At 43.1% G+C, this 21,136-nt stretch overlaps 1 protein-coding gene across 1 annotated transcript; it reads right to left on the bottom strand.

The window, feature by feature from the left end:
• Positions 1 to 1,223: 1,223 nt before the first annotated feature.
• Positions 1,224 to 19,095, bottom strand: KDELR2 (KDEL endoplasmic reticulum protein retention receptor 2). The gene is made up of 5 exons (XM_005304715.5): positions 18,845 to 19,095; positions 7,699 to 7,799; positions 6,130 to 6,288; positions 4,196 to 4,448; positions 1,224 to 2,464 (listed from the first exon to the last, which is right to left on the bottom strand). Exons 1-5 carry the CDS (start codon positions 18,933 to 18,935, stop codon positions 2,430 to 2,432), a joined length of 639 nt encoding a protein of 212 aa, XP_005304772.1. The 5' UTR covers positions 18,936 to 19,095; the 3' UTR covers positions 1,224 to 2,429.
• Positions 19,096 to 21,136: the final 2,041 nt, after the last annotated feature.

The raw sequence follows: 21,136 nt of genomic DNA, 5'->3' as shown, positions 1-21,136 counted from the left end.
GGAGCTACTCTGGGAATGAATTAGGGTCATATAGTGAAGAAACCTGTCTGTAGGACCCCTACTTCATTTGTTGCAAAGTTGGAAGTGTGTAATGAATGAGGCAGGGGATTGATTGCAAGTGAAAGAGACCTTAATAATGTCCTTTTAATGTAATTTTTGTGTGTTCAGTAATATTCCATGTTCACCTCGCCCAAAGCTGGATATGTATAGAAAAAACAGAATTCCTGTACAGACCTCAGGACAGAGTCTTTCTACTTACAGAAGTGGCCATCTCAGAAAGGGAGATGCCCACATGTGAAATTTATGTTCAATTTATGGGCTACAACTAGGATCAAAACCAGTCTTAACTTCAATGAGAAAAAAACAAACCTTTCCCCAAAGGTGTGGGTCAGAGACAGCAGGTTTTCAATAGGTATGGAAGACAGGGGAGATGGAAACATTAGGGAACAAATGGGGAACTGGAACAATATTAAAGGTGGAGAGAAATACACAAAATACGGGCAGAAATAAAAGAAAAGGATGTGGGAAAAGCAAGTCACAAAACTGTTGGATGGGTGTGAGAATATAGAAATGCCTCTAGTAGTTGGACTGGTAGCTGAAAAACAATCTCATATACATTTGAAGTTAGGTGGATTACGGGTGAGGGAAATAAAGGGACCCATACCAGACAAATACAATTTAACTAAATGCAGGTCAATAGTAATTAATAATATGAAATCTATCCAGGTACTTATTTGGCACTCATTACTGTAGTATCTGAACACCTCACAATCATACTGGATTTTATCCTAACACCGCCCCTGTGAGGGAGAAAGTATTATCACCATTTGACAGATGCAGAGCTAAGGCACAGAGTACATTAAGTCACTTATCCAAGTTCATACACAAAGTATAAGGCAAGAACTGAACCCAGCTCTCCTGAATCCCAATACAGTATTCAAAACAGTAGACCATTCATACCCCCTTTGTGTTTGATCCACTCATCTTCTCTGTCACATTTCTAAATCCAATCTAGTGCAGCCACAGATTTATTCCCACTTTTAAGATTATTTTCTAAAACATTCATACTAACAGATGTTTCTGTATTTAAAGATAATACATCTATTTTCCCCACAAACACCAGTACATCAACAATGAAATTAATTTAAACAACCGTCTGTTACTACAACTGTTCATCCAGACACAGGATGATACAAAGCCGTAATTTAAGAACAAAGATACAATTTACACCATTTCATAAAATGTTTATTGAGGATGGTAACACAGGATAAATCATGCAACAGCTCAGTAAAAAAGGGAATCATTTAAAGAATATAAAGAATGGTAATTGGTGCTGCTGATTTTCAAACAAGTTTATAAAAATCATACTAATTGTCCAAAAGTGATACATCAAAAACCACTTGAAGCTGAACATGGACATTACTTGTAAAGTATTCATTAAAAAACTGAAGACGTTTAAAATGATCACCTACAGATTACTGCAATTGACAACTATCATGGGTTATTCATCCTTATAGCTGCAACAATATTACTACTAATGAAAGTAGGGCTCTACATCCAAAACAGTTTAACCATCTTTTCCTGAATAAAGAACACAATAGAAATGTTTACCACTAAACCACACAGCCAAGCACCTTAACCTCTCTAACCTGCATTGCCACCAAATACTTTATCACTTGGATTGCCTTCCTAGACAACAGATCAAAGACACAGAGGGCACGCACCCTGGTGGCCACAAGAATGGACTCCCTAACATTCTTTAACAGCCTGTTTTTAAAAGGGAAGGAACCAAAGAGAGAAAACTAACAAAACATGACTGCCAGCCTTAATGGCACTGGCATGTTTTCATAGGAAACTCCCTATCAGCACATGGCATAGCATACTGGTCACAAGAACTTCACATCAAATATCAGTGGGTTCAGATTTAAGTTGACAGATATAATTCACCTTTTGGAAAAAAAATAAATATAGTGGAATGAAAATTGAAATGAAGGGGAAGAATAATGATTACCATCCATCAGGAAGCACACATGTGTGTGCACTGAAATAAATCAGTTATTTGAAAGAATCCTTGAAAATTTAAAAAAAAAAAGTGTTTGTACTTATTTCTGGTCATAAACAACCTCACAAAACCTCACTTTTGGAACTATTCAAATTGAAACTACACACTGAATTTATTAATACAGTATAAGTTTCTTTATGTAAAAAATCTTTATACATAGTAATAAAAAAGATAGAGGCAAGATGCATCAAACAGAAATCCGCTGGTTGTTTTTCCTCTGTTCTTACAGAGCCACTGATGACTATCTGTGCTAAAAAGAGAGTTGTATTTCTGACTTTCTGTCTCAAGCATCTTCGCCTTTGCTTGTGGTAAGGATTGTTCTGTCCAAGCATCCGGAAGGACAGATGCTGGTGATGATTTTTGGCACTTACGCTGGCAAACTGAGCTTCTTTCCTTTTAGTACTAGGAAAAAAAAGAGAAAAGTTACTAAATAAATAGATGTATCCATGGCCAAATTGTTGAAGTATGTGAAGGAATACAATTTATCAGACAGAATCACTTTTTTGTAAGAAATGCTCTATAATCAGGTCCTCCTAACTCTCATCTCCCTGCCATTAAATTCTGTGGGAGAGTACAGTAACTCCTCACTTAACATTGTAGTTATGTTCCTGAAAAATGACTTTAAGCAAATCCAATTTCCCAATAAGAATTAATGTAAATGAGGGGGTTAGGTTCCAGGGAAATTTTTTTCACCAGACAAATATTTACTGGTACACAGTGATGATGATTGTGAAGCTTGGTTGAGGTGGAGGAGTCAGAGGGTGGGATATTTCCAGGGAATGCCTTACTGCTAAATGATGAACTAGCAATTGGCTGAGCACTCAAGGGTTAACTCTCACACTCTACTGTACAAGGCAACAGGAAAGGAGGGAGGGCAGAGACCGAGACACAGTGAGAGAGAGAGAGAGGTGTGTGTGTGTGTGTGTGTGTGTGTGTGTGTGTGTGAGAGAGATGCGCAGTTCCCCTTTAAGTATGAAGAGTGGGTCAGAAGTACACTGCCTTGTTAATTAGATCAGCAAGCTGAGACCGGACTGCAGCTGTAACTGCCTGGAAGCTCCCTCTGTCGTGTGTCCCCCTTGCTCTATGGAAGATGGGGTAAGTGGGGTGTAGGAGCAGGGGGGATGGGGACACCCTGACATTTGTCTCCCTCTTCCTCCCCCCCACAGCAAGCAGGAGTCTTGGGGAGCAGCTCCAAGGTAGAGGGCAGGAGCAGCACATGGCAGTGGGGGAAGGATAGTTGCAATTGCTAGCCTGCTGGGCAGCTGCTGCACAGGGAACTTAGGGGAGCGGGGAGCTGATAGGGAGCTGTTGGTCCACCCTGGTTCCAACCATGCACCAGCTAGCTCCACCAGGCTGCTCTTCCTGCAAGCAGTGGACACAGCAGGCGGCTACCAAACCACATTAGAAGGGAGCATTGCACAACTTTAAACGAGCATGTTCCCAATGGGACGATTTTAAGTGAGGAGTTACTGTATATGGAAAGAAGAGCCTGTTCCACTCTGTCCCCTGTGTACACATGGAAATTCTTAAATTCTAGCATCATGAATTTTGCCAGGTCAGGGTATGATAACATCAATGAACCAGTAGTGGTGATCTACCATAGTGGGCCTAACCAAAGTAATAAGATTCACAATTATGCAACTTTGGGGTGATAAGATGGGGGGAAATATGAGGAGGGGCAGAACAGCTAACAGATTCTACAGGGCTGAGATCAACATAAAATACACTCAAATCTTATTTGTCCAGGAGGTGTTCTCCATCTTGAAAGACGCTCCTTCGGACTCGTACTACCAGTTTAAACAGTGTGGAAGAGCTGTGCTGATTTTACAGGGTTCAGGAAGCAGGGATGACATGACTGTTCCCCCAAAAAGGTGCAATGTGAATACACTGAATTACATTAGTTTTAACTATGTCACAGAGACTCATCAGAACCATGGTTCCACCTGTAGTGGAGACAGGCCCTCAAAAGGCCCAGAACTACCAAAAAAAATGTACTGTAATAATTTACATATAATATTAACAAGTTGGTGACCTCAGTACAGACAATCAGTTAGAAAAAAGTCAATTTAACCATGCCTGACACTACGGGGTATTATAATACAACCTGATGCTGCCAGTTACTGTACTACTTACCTTTTGTAACATACAAATAGAAGAAGTCGCAGTAAAGAATGGTCTGGACCACACCAGCAACAACAGCTATGAGATCAAAGAATCCTTCAAAATAGTAGCGCCAAATCCAATTGATTAGGTACAAGGCACGGTACAGACCCAAGAAGAAAAGATAGTGAGTGGTGATGGTCTCAGCTTCCCCAGTTTTACTAATCATAAAAAGCTGAGGGAGGATAGCAACTGATTCAAGGTAGATAGAGAAGGTCCACAAGATCTGAAAGAAAAAAAGGCAAATACATTCAATACCACTAATTTCCCTCCATGCCTATGAGTAAGGAAGATGTTAGGGGGTAAAAATTGAGGTCAAACCAAACAATTTTATGAACAAATACAGTAATTTGACAAGTCCTCCTTGTCACAAATCCAGACAAAACCTTCTCCAATCAGGACAAGCAGGAAAACTGCATAGACTTGTTCCTGAGATGAATCACAGTCAAAGTGACTGTAGACAAGAGAATCTCTGAATCAACTATCTAATGAGCCTGCAGCAGTGGTTTGCGGATGAAGTCAATGCTTCCTAGTATGTGCCTTTGAGTTAAAGATTTGCAGCACCCTGAAATCCATTTAAGAGACTTGATTCTGTGAGATGCTGAGTGTCTCCAAATTGCTGAGGCCACTTTTCATCTCTCTGGATCAGAATTTAAACAAAGAATCTTAGGCTAGTAAATTGCAGGGCTTTGGAGCTGTGCTCCAGCTCCTGGCAAAAACCTGCAGCTCCACTGCTCCACGCTCCAGCTCCGCTCCAAAGCGGATGAGTAAGTTCCTCCTATTTTCTTTCACACGCACCCCCAATTAGAGCATGATCCTGCACAAACTGAACCCAGTAGCAAAACTTTCATAGACTTCACTTGTTGCAGGGTCAGGCTCTAATTGTGAAAAAAGTAAAAAAAAGTAGAGAAAAAACCTTCAGTTGACTAGAAGAGAATTCTTATCCATTTACCTTATTAACTGAGGGAAAAAAACTTATCAACCTACAATTGTTGTGTACTCTCCAAATAAAAAGCAGGCAAGAAGGTAAAATTCCATTTTATGCCTAAATGGAAAGAGCGTCCAGCCTCAAGTTTTGCAACATCCATGGAAATCAAAATAATCGAGCATTTTAACACTGGCTGAAAGCTCATGAGTCAACAAAAAAAAAAAAAAAAAAAAAAAAGATTTAAAAACAAAATGTTGCAATGAAGGACATCAAGACAATATTAAGACACTTTCCTTAATGAAATCTGACAATCCTATGGCCTAGAAAAATTCAGTTTCACTCCAATTAAAATATATACAGGAAGGTATATTTTATACTATAGGGAAGCATTTATTTTCTGTGCTGATAAACGATAAATAAATTTACTGTATTTCTAGTGTGGCTACAATTTCTGTAAATACTCTAGAAGTTTGTAATACAGTATAATGATTCAGAATTTTTGTAATTCTTTTTGGTTTCACCAGATGGCACCAAAATCTCACTGGCTGCCAGTCTGGTAAGCTTGAAAAATGCCAGAAAACATAAGACAAATGATATTGCTGGATTAATATCACAGCCATGAGTGCGAGGTGAACAATATATGCTTCTGTTTGATAAAACAATGAAGTGACCATCCATTGGAGCACTAAATTCAGTCTTTCAAGTGCCATAACCTGTATTCTTTACACAGACTACATTCTGACTGAAGTTCAGCGAGTTTAAAGGTATGTGAGGGGTGCAGGACCACCACATCTGTCATTGGATGTATTTTACAAATGGGCTTTTAGAAGTGTCTTTAATGTCCAATACACCCTCAAAATATTTGTTCATACTGAAACATTTCTAACTGTTGAAAGCATATTTTAAATAAAATTACATCATCTTTACATTATTACAGAAAACCAACAAACTTAAAATACCAGAAATAACCTCAACCAACCTCTAGAGGGGAGAAGTCATGATTGACAAGAAACGAGAGTCCACCAACAGGAACCACCAGAAACTCCACTCGGAATGTATCATGGTTTCCATCGTAGGTAGCCTTAAATTTCATGTAGATCAGGTATACAGTGGCATATGAGCAAGCAACGTAGATAAGCTAATAAGAAAAAAAAACAGAACACAAATATGATTGTACACCTCCTAACAAAAAAAAAATACATGACTGTTTACAAAAAACCCAAGTTACTGTTTGTCTATATGACACTGCAAAAGAATACAAGGAGTAAATGGTGTTTTACTCCTCTTCATAGAGTACTAATTCAAAAGCCAATAACTCTTGGTTCTACATTTTTAATCTAAATAATTATACAAGTTATAACCTGATGGCTTCTGTCATACAGGATGCGAGGCAGTTTCCAATATAACCCTCTATTTTCACATTTCACCTTTAGTTCTACATTTTTCCATACCTTACTTCTGGCTAACAGTGACTAAAGGAAGTTTCAACAAAACTCTTTCAGAAGTTTGAATGGAGAGGACTGGGAGGAAAAATACATTTTCCCTCTTGTAGAAAAATTGTGAAGGGGATACTAAAAAGTGCCAAACATTTAAACTTAAAATTGTACATATGCATAATCCATTACTAGTATGTGCTTTGGGACTTCTGAAAAACATGAAGTTATGAATGGTTGAAAATTACAGTGCAACATGCACATGGATATTAGAAAATTTATGCAGTGATCAGAAACACAGACCTGATCCTCATGCATGCTCTGTCATGTAGCAACAGCATCATGCTTACTCAACAGAGCCGATCTAACACTTTAAAAGCCACACAGCCTGGAGAAAGAGCACATGTCTAGAAGCCCTGAACTGTTGATTTATATTTCTTTTTTCCTTTTCTATCACTGACTAGCCATAATACTGTACACAGTGTGCTTTGTTCCACTGCTTTGTCAGACTCTATGCAGAAAATAATGTTTAAAAAAGGCAAAAATTAAAAGATAAATATATTCAAATATGCCCAAAGTAACGAAACATGACCCCATCAATGTCCAGAATACATACATCAAAGTGAACATGAAAGTTGAAGAAATATAATCTAGTGGCAGTTAGAGTGTTGGACTGGGACAAAAGATTCCGGGAGTGTGTTCCTGGCTCTGCTGTTAATTTCTTGAGCAACCTTGGGCAAGTCAGATTACCTGTTTTTACACACAGTATATGGTTTATCTTACAATGTTGTGATAACTGATGTTCATAAAGCTCTAAATGCCATAATGAAAAGTCCATCTTATTACACAGTTTTTAACAAATTACTAATTTTCTATAGTTGCAGCTTTATTTGATTTAGATATCATATTTCCTCATATTAAGAGCTTATAGAAGGTTTCTTTGGTGGGAAAGAGTATTTGTATGGAGTGCAAATTTCCATATATGTTGTCTGAAGCTCCTTTGTCCTTTAAGTTACCAATGCAGTAGACCATCACCTACCAGAAGAGGCTTTTGTTAAAGGAATTGTGTGTGCAAAACAATGACTAGCCTTTCTCACTTATGCAGAATACTGTACCTTCATAGATGTGTTATACAATGAAATGAATGCAGAGAAGAGATCCAGATAACGGGTAGTGAAGACCAGAGCAAAGAGAAGCTGGCTTTTCCCAGAAATACCTAAAGCAATAAATGAAATAATTATTATATATAACAAAGGACAATGTTTGCTGCTAAAGGTGTAGAAGTAAATGGTGAAAGTGCAGGATTGGATTTCCCTGCACAATGAGGATAGAGACTGATTTCTCAGAACTAAGAGAAGCACCAACAGTGTCATGAGTTTGTGCAGGTTAGTGATATCAAACTAAGGTGCACTGACATCACTAAACTATGCAGTGGAAAAGGTGCCAGCATGATACAAGATTTAGTTAAAGTTATTAGAAGCCATACAGTTTGCAGATCATACTTTTGGAGGTTACGCCATCTGTTTAGTATCACCACTAGTGGTTTCTATATAGCAGAGCTCAGTTATATTAGTGAGAATTAGCTTTGTATTGTAACCCATGTTGTCACATGCCCCTATACATTAGCTACATACTGGACAGCTCCAAAGATGCAAGGATACTGCATGTAAACAAGAGATACTGCATATTCCAGGGATAAGAGGAGCACACAAACACCAGTTGCTTAGTGACTTGAAAGGAATTAAAGCTATTTTAACAGTGAATGTGGCAAACTACTCTTACAGTTCAATTGCTCCACATGATTAGGCAAATAAATTGTATATAGAATAGTCAGAAAGTGTGCTTATTAGTTGCTATAAAAGTTAAAACCTGTCACTGCAAATCTTTACTCCTCTTTATTAAGGTCCATGGAATTAATTTCCTAGTAATGGCTTTTAGGATCAGGTCCTTAAAAAATACAGAGAAAGTTCAACCATGATGCTCTCCATGCAGAGAGGGAAATGCTTTGAGTAAAATTTCCCACAAATAAAACAATGCTTTGCACTTAAATGAACTGTATTTATACAAAAAGTCCATATTACTTGAATAGCTTAATTGTAATATTTTCTTAATTAGGTATTTTATTACAACTTTCATATGTAATAAACATTTATTTGGGAAGCTTAATACATTCTCTCTAGTATCAACCAACTGCCAATAATCTAAATCTTAGCATAATAAAGTAAAACCTGTAAAAGCTTAAAATCTTCAGTTATGCAAATAGACAAACACTATATAGTTTTTGTTTATATCTTTTCTAAGTTGGAATTTTGCAATCTCACTTTCCAAAAAATGAAATTTATGGTTTAAGCCCCCACTCACCATTAGTCACAGCTGAATGGAGTTCTCAAGCTGTGAAAATGGGCATTTAGAATATTTTGAATATAAAAGTAAATCCATTTATTTGGCCCCTGAAGTCCAGACCTTCAATTATACATGGCATCAGGCCAGGTACAGAACATACTGTAGACTTGAATCAGCCTACTGTGAAAAGTCAAGATTTGCAACAAACAAAACAACCAACCAACCCAAAATAACCCCCTCCAAACCGTTGTAGATTTAAAAAAAAAAAAAATCTTTCTAAAATGGCATTTTTTTGGAGAAAATATGGACTTGTCTTTCCCATACAAGTTGGCTACAGCCTCTAGTAAGGTTCAGTGATGAATGTGAAGTCAGAGCAGCTGGTCCCATGGAAGGTATTGATTTCAGGACCTACCAGATGGAAAAAGGTCAATTTTATATTTAAAAATGTGCATAATGCCCCTCTTACCCTGCTCATTTAGGGTATACATCATGTAGTTTGACAGCCCTTGCAATTGCAGATTATCTTTAACACTTGGGAAGGGATATTGCAGAAGAACAAATCAATTTCATGAGTTAATTTGGAGAGCAAACAATCTAACTTGAAATGGATTACAGAAAACAATCTGTACATGACAGTTTTACTCCTGGGGAAATTCTGTGCCAAAAAATTAAAAATTCTGCAAAATTCTGCATATTTATTTGTCAAAATAACACAATATAATCATGCCAGTTTCAATTATTTTGGCAATTTATTTCAAAATACCTGACAGCAAGTATGTTTGTAACAATGTAGACAGGGGAAAAAAAGATTCAGGAATTTTTTTTTTTTTTTTGACAAATAGATTCCTTACTAGGCATATTAATACAGAACTCTAAGTAATTCATTTAAACTACAATATAGAAACGTACTTTCCACATCTCTCAGAAGCAGTGCAAAGGCCTGGGGAAGTCGGGGTACTGGAGGAATTGAGGGAGAGGGAAAGAGCCTGGGAGGGAAGCAGGAGGGTTGTTGAATGTGGGTGGGAGAAGTATGCAACCGTTTTTTGGGGGGGCGGGGTTGCGGGGAGGGGGAATTGTTAGGGAGTTGGGGAGCATCCCCCATGCAGACCCTGGTTGACCTCTAGCCCCTCCCATTTAGTCATGCACATCTGCCCCTGTCCCCATGTGTCCCAGCACCCTGTACCCCCATTCCCTTCTGACCCTGAAGCCATCTACCCCCTGCACCCCCACAGCCTCCCTCCCTGTCCCCATGTGACCCTGCAGCCCTCCTCCCATTTAGCCCCTTGCTCTATACTGTCACCCCATTAGCTCCTTAGCCCATGCCAATCTATCCCACACCACTAACCCTTCTGAACCCCAGACTATGACCTCTCAGCAACCCCATGTGCCACACTTTGTCCATCCCCTGCCTCCTCACCTGTCCCCACGGTGAGGAACGCAGCCTCTTCCCCCTCCCTCTCTGCTGGCTGCCCTCTCTTCTGGAGCCACAGCAGCCCCTGGTAGGTGAAAGTGTAACTGCAGCGCCTCTCCAGCAGAATCTATATTCTGCAGAGGAAAAAAAAATCTGCAGAGGACATGAATTCTGTGCGTGCGCAGTGGCGTAGAATTCCCCCAGGAGTATAGTTCATGGAAGCACATTATTTAGCATCTTATATTGACTTCCATGTCATAAAAAGGAAATTTATAATGATATTAAATAAAGTCAGCAGAAACATCCTGTATGGAGTTCAACACAAAGAGATTCCTAGTAATTATTTCTGAGTTGCTGTTTGGTGTGATAAATATTGTTCTGAAACCCTAATTCAAAAGCTTAAATAAGCAGTTTGGCTATCCAAAATCTGGATTGTTTTTCTGCCGAAGCTCTAATGAACAGTACTACCTGAGTTAATTTGCTCTCCCCTTGAATTCCTTCCTCTAACTTAATCTAACACATTACCAGAACAATTTAAGGCAGGGGTTCTCAAATACTGATAGTGTTATTCACTTCTCATATACAGAAATTGTCTTGTGGTCTCCCCTTCCCTATCACAAACCACCTCCTCCTTGAGGCCTCAATCCCCATTTCCTCTCCTTCTCTTAGGAATCAGTGGCTCAGAATAGAGGTACACAGGCTGTCTCCCCTTCATTTCCAGCTGCTTTTTCAGGCCTTCAAGCTCTTCTTGGAACACAGACCTTGGACATACACAGAAGCAGACGGAAAAGAGGAATCAGCACTATGACTTGCCAGCTCTCTGTGGTCCATAAACTACAGTTTGGGAATCACTCATTTGGGAGCTTTTTGGTTAACTATTTCTAATTTTCTCCTTACTTTGGGGTCACACAGTTAAACCATCTGTCGGTTTGCTCACACCCTTCCTTAACGTCTGAAAAAATCATAGGGTGCATGCATATTTGGTGTTAAGTTACAAACTGCTCAAATAAACAAGCTTTGTAAGTGATAGCATAAAGCCCTCAAGATGACAGTTGGGTGTTCATCAGTGACTGTTGAAGTGTTATCTGTTACCATTATAATGGGTGATGTGCTTCTGGAATGGCCTTACAAACAAATTTGAGTAAGCTGATGTTTCAGAATTCTTAGACTATAACAAACACCGATATGACAAACTCCACAGGAAAAATCATAAAATCATAGAAATGTAGGGCTGGAAGGAACCTTGAGAAGTCATCATGTCCAACCCCCTGTGCTGAGGCAGGATTAAATAAACTTAAACCATGCCTCACAGGTGTTTGTCTACCGTGTTCTTAAAAATCTCCAACAATGGGGATTCCACAACTTCCCCTGGAAGCCTTTTCCAGGTCCTAACTACCCTTATAGTTAGAAAGTTTTTCCTAATAGCTAACCTACATCTCCTTTGCTGCAGATTAAGCTCATTATTTCTTGTCCTACCTTCAGTGGACATGGAGAACAATTGATCACCATCTTCTTTATAACAGCCCTTAACATATTAAAAGACTATTATCAGGTCCCCCCTCAGTCTTCTTTTCTCAAGACTAAACATGCCTAGGTTTTTTTTAACCTTTCCTCACAGGTCACATTTTCTGAACAATTTGTCATTTTTGGTGCTCTCCTCTGGACTCTCTCCAATTTGTCCACATCTTTCCTAAAGTGTGGTGCCCAGAACTGGCCACAGTACTCCAGCTGAAGCCTCACCACTGCTGAGTAGAGCAGGACAATTACCTCCCATTTCTTATACAGGACAGTCCTGTTAATACACCCGAGAATGATACTGTACTTTTTTTTGCAATTGTATCACATTAGTGATTCATATTAAGTTTATAATCCATTATGAGCTCCAGATCCTTGTCAACAGTACTACCACGTAGCTAGTTGTTCCTCATTTTGTAGTTATTTATTTTTTCTTTCTAGGAGAAGTACTTTGCACTTGTCTTTATTCAATCTCATCTTGTTGAATTTGACCAGTTCAACAATTTGTCAGGGTCATTTTGAATTCTAATCCTGTCCTTCAAAAAGCTTGCAATCCCTCTCATCTTGGAGTCACCTGCAAATTCTATAAGCACACTCACCACTCCAATATCCGAGTCATTAATGAAAATACTGACTAGTACCAGACCCAAGAATGATTCCTGCAGGACACCACGAGGTACACGCTCCGTGTTTGACAGCAAACCACTTAAAACTACTTTTTCAGTACAGTCTTTCTACCAGTTGTGCACTCACCTTATAGTAATTTAATTTAGACAGCATCTCCCTAGTTTGCTTATAAGCATGTCATGTGGGACGGTGTCAAAAACCTTACTAAAATCAAGATATAGCACATCTACTGCTTCCCCCACTAGGCCAGTAACCCTGTCAAAGAAGGAAATTTTGCTTTGGTTTGGCATGACTTGTTCTTGACAAATCCATGCTGGCTATGCCTTATAGCCCTATTAATCTCTAGGTGGGTAAAAACTGATTGTTTAATAATTTGTTCCATCATCTTCGAAGTATCAAAGTCAGGCTGATTGGTCTATAATTCCCTGTGTGCTCTATTTCCCCCTTTTTAAAGATAGGTACTATGTTTGCCCTTCTCCAGGCCTCTGGGACCTTACCAGTCCTCCAAGAGTTCTTAAAGATAACAGCTAACAATTCCAAGATTGCTTCAGCTCATTCCTTAAGTATAGGGTGACCTGATGTCCCATTTTAAAAGGACAGTCCCATATTTAAGCCCTCCTGCAGGTGTCCTGACTTTTTCTTAAAAACGGGCAAATTGTCCTGTATTTTATGCCCCACCCCCCCACCCCCCCATCAGTATTGGCGGGTCCGGCTGCTGACTGGATCCCTGCTCACCAGCCACCTGCCCACCAGCAGTGAGTGAGGGGGTCCAGTGGCTGACAATGGGGGTAGGTGTGCAAGGCTGGTGGCAGGGTGAAGATGCAGCTTGTGGGGCCAGCCGCTCCCTCTGCTGGTCCATCAGCACAACCCCCACTGTGTGCTGGCTCTCAGCCAGCAGGGCCGGGCCCGGCCCTCTGGCCCATTTCCGGTCGGCAAGGGCTGTGTGTATGGGCAGGCGCCGGGCAGGCGCTAGGCAGCAGCCAGTTATGTGTTTCCTCTGCTGCTCACCCATCAGCCCTTTATGTGCTCCCCCTCTTTCTATCCTCTCCCTGATTTTCCCCTTCATCCCACCCCCCAGTCCCGTGGCTCCCCCATATCTCCCCCGGTGGGACGCATCTCGCTTCCAGCACTGTGCGGAGAACCAGCCCCTGGTCAGAGCACTCAGCTCACCAATAGTCTGGCCAGCAGGCTCCTTCCTTTCCCTACCGCCTCTGGCTGGGCTGGCACCTCAGGAAAGCCCAAGACTCTCTGGCCTGGGGCACTGGCCAGGAGGAACCAAGCCCTGCATGTGCCAAAGCCCTGTGCAGCGCTGGCATGGGGAAGCCTCTCTACCACTCAGCTAAGCTCTGGTGTGGTGGTGGAAGGAGGAAGTGATTTCCAGCCTGTTTGCATCCCAACCCTGCAAGCTCCACAGCAGCCCTCTGGGAAGGGGCTTAGCACCCTCTTCACCCACCCCCCTCGGGTCCTGCAACTAGGGAGTGCAGGGCTGCTCCGCCCCCTAGGCACCCTTCCCTGGCGATCCAACTCTCTGACCAGGTTAGCTGAAGCCCCTGTAGTCAGGTTCCCTGGGTCCTGGTGCACAATGCATCCTTAAGGCTTAACCCCTTCCTGCCCACACTGTAGCTGGGGGACAGGAGGCGGCTGGGTTATGTTGGTGGCCAGCAACAGCCTGAAGGTGTTAGCTGCCTTTCGACACTGTGCAGGCAGGAAGGGACAAGCTGCTTCCAGCCACAGGGATGAGATGAGCTCTGCAAAGACATGGGCCAGGTCATCCTTTCCCCCAGTCCCCTTCTCCTGCGGCTGGAGGCAGCTCCTCTCCCTTCCCTCCCGCACAGTGCCGAAAGGCTACTGCTGGCTACATTCTGGTGTGAACCCTGACAGAAATGGGGGTGGGGGTGGGGTGAGGGGGGACATGTGACCCTGCATGCCCCCCCACTCCATGTGTTGCTTTGGGAAGATGCAGTGCCCGGTACCAGGAGAGGTGGGTCCATCCTGGGGGCCCAGCCAGGCATGGAAGGCAGAGAGCACCAGGCAGGGAGGTTTGGGTCGGTCAGTCGCACGCACACACACACCCCGTGTGAGAGAGGTGTACAAGAGTGTGTGTGTCACCTCTCCTAATGTGAATCTTAAAGTCTTAAAGATAAGAAGGTAAATAAAAAGAATCCAACTAAGCAGTATTTCTTTTTAACAGGCTCAGTCAACTTGATGTTAATTTAAACATTTGTACTGCATCGTTCTGATTGATTGCCGTTGAACTTGCTTGAATAGGAGTAATTTTACTAGGTGCCCCGTATTCAGCATAGGGAAATATGGTCACCCTACTTAAGTATTCTAGGATGAATTTAATCAGCCCCTGCCTTTAACATACCTAAACTTTCTTGACCTTGGTCTTTCCCTATTTTGGTTTGTATTCCTTCCACTTTGTTGTTTAATATTAACTGTGTTGAGTATCTGGCCAGTAAACAGAGGACCTACACTTTCCTTCATCTTTCTTTTGCTCATAATGTATTTACAGAACTTATTACCTTTTATGTTCCTTACTAGGTGTAACTCATTTTGTATCTTAGATTTTCTCATTTTGGCTGTACATCCTTTTGCTTTTCTTTTGTACTCATCCTTGCAATTTGTCCATGTTTCAACTTTTTGTAGGATTCCTTTCGATTTTCAGGTCATTAAAGAGCTCCTGATGGAGCCATATTGGCCTCTTCCTATCTTTCCTTCACATTGGGATAGTTTGCAATTGAGCCTTCAATACTGTCTCCTTGCAAAACTGCCAGCTCTCTTGAACTCCTTTTTCCCTTAGATTTTCTCCCCACATGACCTTACTTACCAGTTCTCTGAGTTTGTTAAAATCTGCTTTTTTGAAGTCCATTGTCCTTATTCTAGTGTTCTCACTCCTTCCTTTCCTTAGAATCATCAAATCTATCATTACATGATCACTTGCACCCAAATGAACCGCAGAAAGGATGAGCGTCTGAAGAAAAGCCCGCAGTGAATTTATTCTCACTCGTTGTTGTTAGGGCTCAGAGGCTAGAGCCCTGAGAGAAAAGAAAAGAAGGATTTGAACTCCTTCCCCCTAGTTCTACCTGACTTTTCTTTAAGAAAATAAACCCTGGTAAATTTATCTCCATCTCATAAAGAGGAATAGATAAGAGCATAAAGCAGATTTTTCCTACTAAAAGACCTAAGGAAAAGTTAATTAATTTCCTTTTAGAAGGGCATTCTGAGAGTGGAAGGAGTCTGGGGCCCTATATAACACAAGCTATTCCACTTCTTGGTGCTAGAAAAGCAGCCCCCAGGAGAGATGTTACAATTCTATAACTTACTGGAGACAGAGGTAAAGGTTTGTTTGTTTCCAAAAACCTACTAACTCTGGAGAAAATGACTTTGGGGAACGGATAGCATTTTGATCATTAAGCACCTTTGGGGGAGGGGAGAAGGGACTAAATTCTATTTTATATTGTATGTTTGCTGATATAATAAGTACCTCAGTATTCCAGAAAGATCACATGAGAAGTCTTGTGAAGCAGGGAATTGAACCAGGATCTTCTGAATCTCAGGTTAGCACTTTAACCACTCAAGCAATAGAAAATATAACCTTTCATCTTAGTCACTGGTTTCAATATAGCCCTTCTTCAATATCTCATATGCCAGGGTTGGAAGTCTTTTTAAACTCCCAAACCACAAGCCTTTCTTTGCATTTGTTTCTTGACATGGGGCCCAGTACTCCAAAACTCTTATTTGTATGACTCACATCAAGAAGGATTTTTAGAATTGGGCTCTTTGACTGTAAACTCTATTGGCAAGGATTATGTTTTAAATAACATTAATCTGTAGGGCCCCTTATAAATAGTTCTGAACTGCTATTGTATCTACATCCTAAATTCACTGCTAGATAGTCTAATAAAGTTTGTTAGAAAACCAAGTTACTTATATATTGTAACTCAAAATTGGTAACTTTAAAAAACAGTTTCCCCAAACTACCAAATTAATAGTGACTGTAGCTGACACAAGATATCAGTCTTTCCATATTCTTCACCTTTCCACATCTAGCTTACCTGCACAGAGTATTAGACATTTCAATGTGGTAAGTGTGGCTTAATTGCTTCACAACATACTACCTCTATATACCATCCATTTTATCTCCCCATCCTCAGGCCCCTTGGGGCTCTTAATTTACAATAACTCTCTATTTGTACTTTGTTAACCCACCACCTTAGCCATTCCTGCTTCACTATAAAATTAGTATGTAGGCAATGCTTCATGCCAACAAGTGACAGCAAGGACTAGTTACAGGAATACTTGCTCTCACTGATGCCCAAAAGAAGCTCCAGTTGAAGGCCAGGCTGTAGGAGAATTGGTATTACAGATAGCTGCTGGGTGGGCAGATTATTTAACACACATATATGGAGCACCTAGATTGAATTACTGGAGCAGCAGTAGTTCTAGTGTTCTGGAACAATGTACAATGGTAGAAAACTGCTTCCAAAGCTATTTCCAGATAGCTCTACTGTTCACTGAATGAAATAGTAGAAGCCCAATCACTTTTCTCTATGGATACAGATTCCATTGTGATAATTTAGTCTGCCCTCCTGTATAATTGTCCCCAAAAGGATTCCTAAAGCATATTTTTAGAAAAACATCCAATCTTGATTAAAAAAACTTTAAGTGATGGGGAATCCATCATGAGCCTGAGCAATTTTTTTTAAACCACCATCCAGGGGATCCCTCCACACACTGGGGTTTCCCCTACTTAAACACACACCAGTCCAGGGAAGCTCCACTCTGTAGCAGAGAGTTAAGACTATGACTAGACAAAGCACTAATAAATGTACAATAGGAAGCAAGCCTTCCCCCGATGCAGTGACAGTGAATTTACACAGCTAAATTACAGACCCATGAGAATAGTGGTTCTGAAAAGCTGACACCGTACAGCCAGAATTCAACATCATCCCTCTTCCTAGCAGCCCAATCCACCACACCTTCAACTAGCTGCCACGTCAGACTAGGCCAGGGATCCCAATTGAGAGCCTATTCTCAAGCCCGGATTCAGTCATTCGCTTCCAATTTTCTATTGCAGTTGGCAATATAAGTGAGAAACCGCTCAAACCCCCCGAATCTAATAGGATGGCAACGTAACGCCTTTTGAAAAAGGCATTAAGAGTGCAAATTAGTGTGATTAGATATAGAATAGGAAGACAGCAAGAGAAACTTCAGGATTTGCAAACTGCAATGTCAGCGACTCCAAACATCTGCACCAAAGCCTGCCCGTTGCAAATTAGATCTGTGTTTAAAGAAGGAAAGTATACAGAGAGAGGAAAATTTAGGCTGGAAACTGCCAGAGAATGAGCACAGCTCACTTAAAATTAAGAAATTAATCTTATTTCTGCAACTCTGATGGAGTTGTGCAAAGTGACGCTTGCCTGCCTTCCAGGAGACTCGTTCCTTCCCTCCTCCAAACCATCTCCCCATTCATTCGCTTTGCACCGGGCAGTTACATAAGGAATGAGCTGCACAACTGTAGGATGGAGGAAAGTACTAGTGCTTTCTGCAGCGCGTCAGGGACTGAAGCATGAATAACTGCAACTGCTTAAAGCCACTAAATCTGTAACGTGATCAGAGCTGTCAGACGAGGAGGCAATGGAAGCGCATCGGCCTTTATTTAGAGCTACCCCAGCCCCGGGGTGTTTTTCGGGGGCGAAAGGGCAAGGCTGAGTCTCCCTGATTCACATCTACCCAAGCCTCCCACATTTGGGAAGGGGAAGTCTTCATGTTGTCTACACGCGGGACAGCTCTTCAGAGAAAACTCCCCCCTTCTCCCTGCTGGTAGGGATTTTGTGAGTACCCCATGAAGACCTGACAGTTCTCTCCCTCCAGCAGTTGGAGCAGCCAAATATGCCCCCACAAAGAAATCCCTCTCTCCCATCCCCAGCAAAGACATCGCTCCCCACCTCAATGCCCCGGGGGGCGGAAGGGAGGAACCCCCCTCGCCGCCCCATACCCTGGCAACTGAGGCAACTCCTGGGGTGGGGTGCCCCACACCTGGAGGGGAGGGCAGAGGCCTCTGTGGAAAAGCGGGTTTCCCCACAGAAGGGGCTGAGATGAGACCGCGAGATCGATCCACTCTCTCCCCCCCACACACCCGGGTCGGTCTAGTTCCCTCCGTCCCCCTCCCCGCATCGGAGGATAAGGCCCCGCTCCCCCGCGTCGGGTCGGGTCGGTCCGGTCCTCCCAGGGAACATCAGGCTCCGCTCCCTCGGGTGGATCAGTCCCCGCTCCCGCGGGTCGGCTCTGGTCAGTCCGGTCCGCCCAGGAAGTATCAGGCCCCGCTCCCCCAAGTCCGCGCGGTCCCCCCGGGCACGCACCGGCGCAGGAGCGGGTCTTCCAGATCTTGAGCAGCAGGATGATGATGGCCGCCAGATGGGACAGGTCCCCGGTGAGGCGGAAGATGTTCATGGCGGAGGCAGGGGAGCCCGGAGCCGGGGACCGAAGATGGCGAGAGCTCAACGGGCACCGAGCGACGTGGCCCGGAGACGTGGCCAGACAGCCAGCGCACCCAATGCACCCTGGGAAACCGGAGCGGGAGGCCCCGCCCCCACCGCAAGGGACACGCCCCCTCCTCTTCCCTCCCCCCGCCTCGGGGCTGAGCGCGCTCGCACGCCCCTGAGTCCCCAGGCCCGTTTGGCACGCGCGGGAGGGGCGCGGCGCGAGGCGTGAGCAGCAGATACGGCCCCCCTCGGCTGCGTGTTAGTGTGGCCCCTCCAGACAAGTCACTTACTGCTCGGCCAGAGCTGCTGCTGGGCTTACGGAGCCGGGTGCACGAGTTAACCCACTCCCCCCACCCCCTCATCCAGCAGCTTAATCTGCACTCTGGGCATGACTAGCTCGGGGCTGTGCTTCAGCGCCCCGGGGTGCAGGTAAGGGGGGCAAGAGGTTTGCAGAAGACTGTCCCTTCCTGTCCCCATCCCCAGGGGTGCCAGACAGGACATACTGGTCTTGGGCCAGGGACTGTGTCGTCCACTGTGTTTCAGAAAGTGCCTGCCCCTCTTGGGGCACTCCTGCACTCATTTCTCGCTTAGTGTATGGGTCACATCACTGGACTAGCTGACTTGCTCGGAGCAGGTTTCCTTTGACTTGGGCCTGGCTAGCTTCATGCTGATTTTTGGAGTCCGGAGTCTTGCAAGTCAATTTAATTGCAAGTGCAGCATTTGTCATAGTCACTAGCACTCCCTGCAGCGGGCTAAGGGTATTGCCATCGTATAAGGCTGTAATCTTGTTTGTAGACAAGCTATGTATGATTGCTTGATCTATTAGCCACTTACATTGGGAACTCTGTGGCAGAGAAGACATTCCAAAGCAGAGAGGTCACAACTAATCTTGGACCAATGGTTAGGGCACTAGCCTAGGACGTGGGAGGCTGTTCAGTTCCCTGCTCCACCACAGACTTCTGTGTGACCTTGGGCCAGTCATAGAATATCAGGGTTGGAAGGGACCTCAGGAGGTCATCTAGTCCAACCCCCTGCTCAAAGCAGCACCAATCCCTAACTAAATCATTCCAGCCAGGGCTTTGTCAAGCCTGACCTTAAAACCTCTAAGAAAGGAGATTCCACCACCTCCCTAGGTAACCCATTCCAGTGCTTCACCACCCTCCTAGTGAAAAAGCTTTTCCTAATATCCAACCTAAACCTCCCCCACTGCAACTTGAGACCATTACTCCTTGTTCTGTCATCTGGTTCCACTGAGAACAGTCTAGATCCATCCTCTTTGGAACCCCCTTTAGGTAGTTGAAAGCAGCTATCGAATCCCCCCTCATTCTTCTTTTCTACAGACTAAACAATCCCAGTTCCCTCAGCCTCTCCTCATAAGTCATGTGCTCCAGCCCCCTAGTCATTTTTGTTGCCCTCTGCTGGACTTTTTCCAATTTTTCCACATCCTTCTTGTAGTGTGGGGCCCAAAACTGAACACAGTACTCCAGATGAGGCCTCACCAATGTCGAATAGAGGGGAATGATCATGTCCCTCGATCTGCTGGCAATGCCCCAACTTATACAGCCCAAAATGCCATTAGCCTTCTTGGCAACAAGGGCACACTGTCAACTCATATCCAGCTTCTCGTCCACTGTGACCCCTAGGTCCTTTTCTGCAGAACTGCTGCCTAGCCATTCGGTCTCTAGTCTGTAGCAGTGCATGGGATTCTTCCGTCCTAAGTGCAGGACTCTGCACTTGTCCTAGTTGAACCTCATCAGATTTCTTTTGGCCCAATCTTCTAATTTGTCTAGGTCCCTCTATGCTATCCCTACCCTCCAGTGTATCTACCACTCCTCCAAGTTTAGTGTCATCTGCAAACTTCCTGAGGGTGCAGTCCACGCCATCCTCCAGATCATTAATGAAGATATTGAACAAAACTGGCACCAGGACTGACCCTTGGGGCACTCTGCTTGATACCGGCTGCCAACTAGACACGGAGCCATTGATCACTACCTGTTGAGCCCGACAATCTAGCCAGCTTTCTATCCACCTTATAGTCCATTCATCCAGCCCATACTTCTTTAACTTGCTGGCCACTTGTGCCTCTCTGGACATGTCTACACTGTTCTCGCCCCAGAAAAAAACATGTTCTTAACTCAGTTAGCTAACCCACATCAGCTAACTTGGGTT

The sequence above is a fragment of the Chrysemys picta genome, chromosome 10 (genome assembly GCF_011386835.1).
Source record: "Chrysemys picta bellii isolate R12L10 chromosome 10, ASM1138683v2, whole genome shotgun sequence".
In the NCBI taxonomy this organism is placed as follows: Eukaryota; Metazoa; Chordata; order Testudines; family Emydidae; genus Chrysemys; species Chrysemys picta.
This window is presented reverse-complemented; position numbering and strand designations above follow the sequence as displayed.

Excerpts from the sequence above, each read along its gene's own strand:
- KDELR2 (XM_005304715.5), bottom strand. The coding sequence starts at position 18,935 with ATGAACATCTTCCGCCTCACCGGGGACCTGTCCCATCTGGCGGCCATC. Across the intron at positions 6,289-7,698 it reads TGTATAACACATCTATGAAG|CTTATCTACGTTGCTTGCTC; the intron begins GTACAGTATTCT and ends TTTTCTTATTAG. Across the intron at positions 2,465-4,195 it reads CTATTTGTATGTTACAAAAG|TACTAAAAGGAAAGAAGCTC; the intron begins GTAAGTAGTACA and ends TTTTTTTCCTAG.